General features: G+C 26.9%; 1 protein-coding gene across 1 annotated transcript; it reads right to left on the minus strand.

Annotated features, from left to right (window-relative positions):
• Positions 1-195: 195 nt before the first annotated feature.
• Positions 196-1,959, minus strand: LOC111283450 (uncharacterized). The gene is made up of 2 exons (XM_022872026.2): positions 1,783-1,959; positions 196-1,680 (listed from the first exon to the last, which is right to left on the minus strand). The coding sequence occupies exon 2, from the start codon at positions 1,655-1,657 to the stop codon at positions 482-484; it is 1,176 nt and encodes a 391-aa protein (XP_022727761.2). The 5' UTR covers positions 1,658-1,680; positions 1,783-1,959; the 3' UTR covers positions 196-481.
• Positions 1,960-8,983: the final 7,024 nt, after the last annotated feature.

Raw genomic sequence — 8,983 nt, forward strand, 5'->3', positions numbered from 1 at the left:
TCCCAGTGTCATGAGCAAACTAATAAACTTAATCTAGATATGACAAATTTTTAAACACAACATGAAGATAGGAGGTGAAAACGATATGAAGAAGAATATGAAAGTGACAAGGTTTAAAATTTTATCAAAATCCGTATGAGTTTGACAAAAACCAAATAATATGTTTTGTATTTGACACGGGACATTAATTTAACACGACAATTTTATGTTTTACACATGTTTTACGCGAAATAGACACAAGGATACACAACTTATCCAAGATAAAGATCTTTCAACTTACAGATAGACAGTTTTGACAAAAGATAAAAAACTAACAAAGCAACCATAAGCTATCAATGGTTAAATATGAGCAGCCCAAAATAGTAAAAAAAAAAAAAGTTCCATTAAATCCAAATGGAACACAAGTCTCATTGACACAGATAGATTGAAAAACAGCAGTACAGATGATAGAAAGAGTGTCAACATAACATTACCATGATTCCTAGCTCAGCATATCTCCAGCTCTCAACTTCTCAATTACATTTGCCATCAAACAACAAAATCTTGCTTCAAAGGCTAGGGAACTAACCAATCCCTCTATAGATTTAAGTTCTTCATGGAATTCGGGATGCAACATCAATGAAGAGAAGTTCTCATCCACAACAAACCCAAGACATTTCACAACATCTTCAAGCTTGGGAATCCAATCACAGGCCTTCAAGCCCAAAGCAGAGGAAGCCTTCGGACATAGAATGGCTTGAGGAAACCTCTCATACTTTTCCAACCACTTCCCCAAGTACCGGATCAAACTCATCATCTCTTTACCACTTAACTTACCAAGTGAAGATGACAATATCACCTCATCAACATTATTTGAAGCTAACAAATAATGCAAACAAAGCTCAGGATCTGAAAACCCATCATGCGCAACCATAAGCAAAATTGAAGCCTCCTTGGCCAAACGTGATTTCTTCCCGAGTCTTACCTTCTCAATAGCCAGGAAAGCTTGACTTTCCCACTCCTTCCTAACATTAACCATACTAACATAACCGTCTTTAGGTGGACTTAGAAAATATTTCAATATGCAAAGCAACTCAGCTGAACCCAAATTGCGAGCATGTTTAACACAAAGACAAAGCAAATCCGACCTCTTCTTGGCAGCAACATTAACAACCAAATTTGAATAACATGAATGGTCAACAAGTCCATTAACAATCAAAACCTCCAGCAATTCCCAAATTTCCAAACTAATACAAGCTTCCAAAACCAAACTTAAAACATCTCTACCTATCAAAAAGCCAACTTTCTCAAGCAAAACTAGAGTATACCCACTATCATTTGAATCAACACCAATAAAAATTCCACCTATCTCCCTAATTTTCTCAAGAAATAGATTCAATATTCCAAGAAACTCTTCTTTATTGAAGTTATGGATGTCTTTGAGCTTTCTGTTTAACTTGGTATAGAACTTTTTGCTCAAGTCAATGAGTTTAGCATCAGTTGATGAGATTCCCCATCCTGTAAGGGGGGTAACAAGCGATGTGGGATTGGGATTTTCAACTTCAGGCTTTAAGTTGAGGAAAACGTCATCTGGGTTTAGAACTATGGGGTGGTCTGCTTGGGAACAAAGTGGCTCGGTATTAGCTGAGGCCTTTGTTATTACATCAAGCAAGGTCATCGTAAAATCTAAGGCAACAATCTCTTAAACAAACAATGAAAGAAGGAAAACTTCAGAATCACTCACTAACAAAAACCACCCAACAAGAATCAAAAAGGCCCCTTAGGAAGTAAAAAAAATACTACCTTAAAGTGACTCCCTTGTGATGAAAAGGAGAGACGCGAGGTGGAGCTGAACGTTGGGGGAGCCTCAAATCAGAAAAGAAGAGGGATCGACAGGAAATGAGGGGTTTTGAAAGAAAACAGGGATATTTGTTGGTAGGGTTTTGGGAGAGAAGAGGACAGAGGAGCATGAACTAGGGGGGCCGAAGAAAAATAGTAGAATTTATAGGGTAAATAGGTTGGGTTGGGCCTAATAGTTTTCTAATCTTACTGACCCATATTTTAAAGGTCGCTTATCGGCCCATTGAATTGCATTTTACTTGCTAATATTGGTTATGCGAATCAAAGGAAAATGGATAAGTAAAATGTAAATATTTTAATCCCGCGCATCGAATTTAATTTGGATTAACGGTCTGAAAAGAGTATAAAATTAATAATTTTTACTTTAATGTAGATTTAATAATTTAAAATACAAGATAACAATATAATATAAAAATAATCTAAAAAATGATACGAAAATAATATGATTTAAAATTTTAACAAAAAGATATATGAATTTGATAAAATAAAAAAAATATTTTATATTTTTATATCGATATAAATTATAAAATGTAATTTTTGTATAAAATATAAAATAAATAAAAAAATTATTAGTATTTTACAAAATACAAATACACGAATTGATAAATTTATATTACTGTAAGTAAATTCCTTTTTATGAAAAAAAAAATTATTTCGATTAATTTTTATATAATTTTAGAAGAAAATCAACTTTAAAATGAAATAGTACTGCAAATTAACAGTTTTGCCTAACGCTAACCATATACAATACGAGAATGTAAGAAGGAATTTCAAATATTAAGTTTAAAATAATATATTTATTAAATGTTATTTTTTTAAAATAATTTTTTAAATCAATTAAATTAAATTTTGAATTAAAAAAAAAACTTTTTTTTTAGTAGAACGCATGTCTAAACTTCAAACAAAATGTGAAGGCCAACAATTAAAAAATAAAAACTTCAAACAAAATGTAAGTATCCCTTCTTTCTCAAAACTAAAATATTTCCCTTTTGGAATAATATGGGAAAGAAAACACCTATTTGGGTAATTTTATTTATTTTCATTTACGTCTAGGCCTAATATTAAACCTCACTGTTGTTGAACAAATGAAGTATGAGGACTAAAGCTCCACTTATGAGAGCGTTTGGTCTAATTCATGAAAGAGTTTATTTGCCGCAAAAGTAAAAGCCTAATGTTTGGTTTTCAAAGTTTTAAAAATAAATCAAAATTTTTTCAAGAGATATCAATTTTAATAACAAATTTTTTACATTTTTACTTTACTCTTCAATAGTTCACAAAATTATAAAAAATATATATTATTTCACATTAATTTTTTTATTTTGTTATTTTTCTATTGAATTCATTTTTTATTATAATTAACAAAAATATTTCTTTATTTTATTTTTTTTACCTAAAAACTTGTGATTTAATTTAATAAAATTGACTATTTATTTTTATTTATTAAGGATAAACAAAAATGCTAACAAATAATTTTTAAATATTTTATAGCACAAATTTTGTCAAATGCTATTATAACTTTTCTTTACAGCATTTTTAAAATAGCTCTACTCTAATAATACTTATTATAAAAGCTCCAACTGGACTATTTCCCAAAGTTTATGTACAAAATACACCTTAGCATAGTAAAAAAAGAACTTTTTAGGTAAGTTTGTTTGAATAAAATTTCCAACTCGTGCAAATTATATGTAATTGAGTTGGTCTGCTATGATTTTATTATGACAAAAATAAATATATAAATACATGTAGACACTTATTGACTTTTTTTTGCTTGCATCACCCATTATCATCTCAATTTTGTAGTATTGTTATATATATATATATATATATATATCCTACAAAATCTTTTTTTTTTAATAAATATGTAGTGATAAGTACTTATTTAGAAAGTTGACTTCTTCACAAAAAGAATTTGATCAATGCAAAATATAATACTTATTGGTTGCGTCCATATGCAAATTCATATTCATCATTGACCTTACATTTTTTCCCTCTTTTTGTTTGATATGACTTTGTATTAATTTTTTAAAGATAAATTTTGTGTGCTTTGCATGTATAAATTTCGATTTCTACGTATACATCTAATAAAACAAAACAAAAAAAAAAAGGAATTTCCTTTTCTAACTATTAAAAGGACTATCTTCGTTGCATTTCACAATTTTTATTCATTCTGTCCATATTCGTTTCTTTTTTTTTTGATTCATTAAAAAATATAAAGTTATATATATATATATATATATATATTATGAGAGCTATCATATGACATGAATTTCACGAGTTAAATTAATAGGATTATCATGAAAAGCTAACCAGTGAGACTCATATGCATGTTTCGATACCACGTTACCATTAACATTTGACCTAAAATCAATTGATTACAAGTAGAGATGCGTGCCCTTGTTATATTTATATGTCCAAATTGCTCTTAATTTAACATATATATGAAATTTACTTTATCTTTGATCTAATATGTTTAACTTCTGAATATTTTCTTTCCCTTTTGTTTCAAATGAAAGACTACAATAATATATATATATATATATGAATGGAAAGTATTATTTAAAATATATAAATATAATAATTTACAATACGATACTATAATATAACACGAAAACGATATGAATAAAATATATGAAAGTGATATGATTTAAAATTTTAATAAAAATTATAAATGAATTTAATAAAACAAAAAATGTATTTATCATATAAAATATGACATAAATTATTAATATTTAATACAATATAAATATACCAATTATCAAATATATATATATGTATACATACACACACACACAAATGCATTGACTTTAATACTCGTATGATAATGATAATTATATATATTAATATTGCAAATTAGTTTTTTGAGAATATTTGGAAACATTAGTAAGTGCCAGTTAATTAATTAGGTAATCTCTATGTCGGGGGATATCCATCTCTAACACCAAGAAGCAATAAAAATTACGTAAATATTGCAAGTTATTAGAAAAAAAAAAAAAAACATATACATGGAATGATATGCATATATATATATATATATATACACTATATAATACAAGAATAAATTTTAGTAGATATATCGATGTGACAACCTGAAATCATTTTAGCTTTGATATTGCTGTTTAAAAAAAATGGAATTACGTATAAGGTGAAGACGAGGAGTTGGAGCTTATTTTTTGTCTCTTGAAATAAACTCTTATATCGAAATTCACAAATTCTTGACAGATTTTAATTTGGATATTGCATATATATATATATATATATATATGATTGTGAGAAAATATAAAAGAGTAATGTGTGAGGCTTGTTAATAATGTAATTCGCTTATTGATGATATTTTGGGGCTCTTCTTAATTATAGATTATATCATTTGGTTTTAGATGTTAAGTATCTAATTTAAAATTAATTAACAGTAAGTGAAAGAATTCAACTTAAATATAAAATTATAAGATATTAAAAATTTATTAAATATAAGATAACTCACTTTAATAGGTCTTCATCATATGTAAGTAAAGGTAGAAAAAACCTTTCACGCGACAAATTAAGCGAAGATAAAAGAAGCCTTCTCTATGAAAAATTAGAAAAGGGTAACGAAAAAACTTTTTGACTTTGATACCATATTAACATCCAATTTAAAGTCAATTAACTGTAAATGGAAGAGCTTAACTTGAATATAAGATTATAAAAAATTAAAAATTTATTAGATGTGGGATAACCCACTTTAGCAAGTCCCTATCACGTGTAGACGAAAATGAAAGAAACTTTTCATGTGACAGATTTGAAAATGACAATAGAAGAAATCCTAGTTCTAATATCATATTAATCATCCAGTTTAAAACTATTTGACAGTAAGTGAAGATGTTCAATTTGATTATAAGACTACATGATATTGAAATTTTATTAGATGTGGAATAACCCACTTTAACATTAGACATGATAATTTATATATTTGTATTTGTTTATTTTGAATCAAATATATATAAAACAAAAATATTTATTATTGTATCATAATTTATATTAATACATCAATTGATACATCAATTATATAAAACATATTTTTATCAAATTCATATATAATTTTGTTAAACTTTTAAATCGCATTATTTTCATAATATTTTATTATTTTTAAATCATTTCACCATATTATATTTAGAATTATCAAATCTATTTGGCTCTTCTTAATTTTAAAAGGGACTTCACTCAAAAATGAAAATGTGAAACCAAATTGTAAAATGAAATGCTTAATCTTATGGCTGGGAATTGGAAGAGTTGACCTAGTTTCAATAGAAAAACCCCACCTTCTGGTTATTAACTTATTATAATATTATGAATCTAACCTGCACGAAAGTCTCTCAAGATTGAGAGAATTTTTAAATAGCTAGCTGAATTCCTCCTTAACCCAATGCATGCCTTTATTATTCTTTGACATTCCAATCCTTTAATAGTTTAAAGTTACTTGTATGACCGTTTGGAAACCAAGTTCCTAAAGGTAACCATTACAAAAATGATTAAGAATTTTCCTTATACATCATATGATAGATTAATCTAAGCAATTTGATAATAAAAAAATATAATTGTTAGAATAAGAGAATGCTTATAAATTCTCAATAGCAAGAATAAAGAACAAAGAATTGACCAAATTAAGATGTTAACACTTTAAATTAAATCATGATGCACAGAAATAAGCTTTGGGAGGCACTTGATCAAGGTAATATATATATTAACGTCTCTCTTCTTTCTCCGATGGAATAGTGGACTTATGGGTGATTTCATTGATTTATGTATGACTGGTTACATGCATACATGCATCCATTTACAATAATTTACTCTATATTTATGCATGAATATATGTATGCATATGCATATTCATACATACATGCATCATCCTATATTTATGTATATAGTTTTTTTAAGTAAAATAATTTATGCATGAAATAGACTATTGACTAAGAATTTAACTATTGAATTATTAAATTATAAAGTAATAAAAATATGAAAAAATATAAAATTAATCGCCAAATTAATTTTTCACTGTTGTATATATATATATTATACTTTTAAATTGCTAGACTCCACATCGTTGTTTTTTAATTTAAAAAATTATATGATATACTGTAAATAAAGTTTTGTAACAAAAATTGAGAATTAGGAGTTAATTAAAAAGTACATTCACATAATAATTCACAAATTGTTCTTCTAAAACCATTTTCCTTTTGGAGGATACCACATATTGATCTATATATGTAGACATCAATTTTTCTCCAAGTTAATTAAAATTCCATTCACGACTTTGATGCACCGAATTCAAATTTATGGACTTGTTTATTACTGTAGACATCCATCTGTATCCGGGGTCTATACAATTGATTTGTGTTTCTTGTTACTATCGTTTTTATGTCCATATGATATATTATATTATGATGGTGCTATATTATTATTATTATTATTATTATTATTATTATTATTATTTCCTTTCTCATGCAATTAGTAACAATAATTTTGGAAATTGAGACGAAGATGGAAGATGGAAGATGGGCATGATCAAAGATTTTTAATACAAAATCAAATCTGGGTAACTGTTGAAATTAAATGGGATCAAATCAAAGGCCCCAAGATCATACTCAGACAAAACCCAATTCCAGGATTCAAGCATAGATTGATTCTGGCCGTTTCCTAAAAATCCCCTAAGAGTGCCTATAAATTAAATCAAGAATCAGAGGAAGCGGACATTGAGTGAATTTTTGGAAAAAAAAAAGAGGTTTCAAAAATTTTTGCGAGTTAAGTTTTCGAGATTTTGGTTCTAGGAGTTTCTGAGTTTGAAATTTTGAAGAATTGGGAGATTTTGGGTTTCTAGTTATTAGGATTGAAGTTTTGAAACTCTAGGATCCACGTCGAATTTTTGGATTTTTTTTTTTTTTTTGGGTTTTGAAAAAATTTGAGAAAATATGAGTTTTAGGGATAAACATGAATTTTTCAATTGAATTTTTCGATGGAATTCTATCGATTTCTCCAGAAACTGGCAAGAATTTCCTGTTTTCAATGGATTTCTCGATTGAACTTAGACAGAAGTCAGAGCATATTCTCGACTAGAGAGAGAAAGAGTAAAAGGCTTATGAGGAGAAAGGCTAGGAGTTGTCTTTTATATTGTCCTAAAATGACAGCGTTTTTACATACCTAGGATCCGCATGTCGACCCACTAACCCGTGTACTCACCTGCATGCTGACCCAATCTGAATCACAAGTTTTCTTTTTCTATTTTAATTTCATTTTTTGAATTTATTTTTTACTTATTTTATATTTTAACTTTTATTTTTATTTTCAGTTTTTATTTATTTCATTTTACTGATTTTTATTAGTTATTTCTTTTTATTGAATGATTTGTCATCTATTAAATATTTTGTAAAAAAAAATTTTATGTTTCTAGAAAACAAAAAAAAACAATAATAAAAAAACCATTTTCAAATAATTTTAAAAAATAAAATAAAAAATATTTTTCAAATAAAATTATGAAATCCACCAAACTATTAGAAAATTTCATAAATCAGTTTCAAAAATAAAAAAATAAAAAAAATATTTTTATCTTCTAAATGATTGGATGATTGCTTTAAATTAAGTCCCACCAAATTATTAGGAAACTTAATGAGATTTTTAAAAGTTTTATAAACATTTTTTGTAATAAAATCTTACCAAACTATTAGGAGAATCTATCTTAAAGAAAGTCCTACAAAACTATTGGGAAACTTTACTAATTTTTTTGAATAAAGTATTATAATAAATCCAACGATAAAATCTCTTCAGGATGGGACACTAGTCTTAATGAATACTTCTGAGGTGAGAGAATTATCTTAAATTACTATCAAACTATTCGGGTAATTTTAAGATTAATTTTCTTATTAAATATTCTGGTAAATTACAAATACATTTAAGGCTTGAATAATTTGAAATCAAATTGGTACCATCATTTGGATGGGCGTTATGAGGATGCTATAACTTTTTTCATGTGTAACCATACTCCCAAACCTAAACTCTAATTTCGTAAATTAGAATCTACTATTTAAAGATACCTAAGTTAATCTTAAGACTCCTCTTTAAATGAAACAGGTTCAATTAGGTGGTCAATCACACCTAAACAAAAAAATTTGATGACGAC

Source organism: Durio zibethinus, chromosome 17, assembly GCF_047325235.1.
Source record: "Durio zibethinus cultivar Kanyao isolate XHJ-2024 chromosome 17, ASM4732523v1, whole genome shotgun sequence".
Taxonomy (NCBI): Eukaryota; Viridiplantae; Streptophyta; class Magnoliopsida; order Malvales; family Malvaceae; genus Durio; species Durio zibethinus.

Excerpts from the sequence above, each read along its gene's own strand:
- LOC111283450 (XM_022872026.2), bottom strand. The coding sequence starts at position 1,657 with ATGACCTTGCTTGATGTAATAACAAAGGCCTCAGCTAATACCGAGCCA.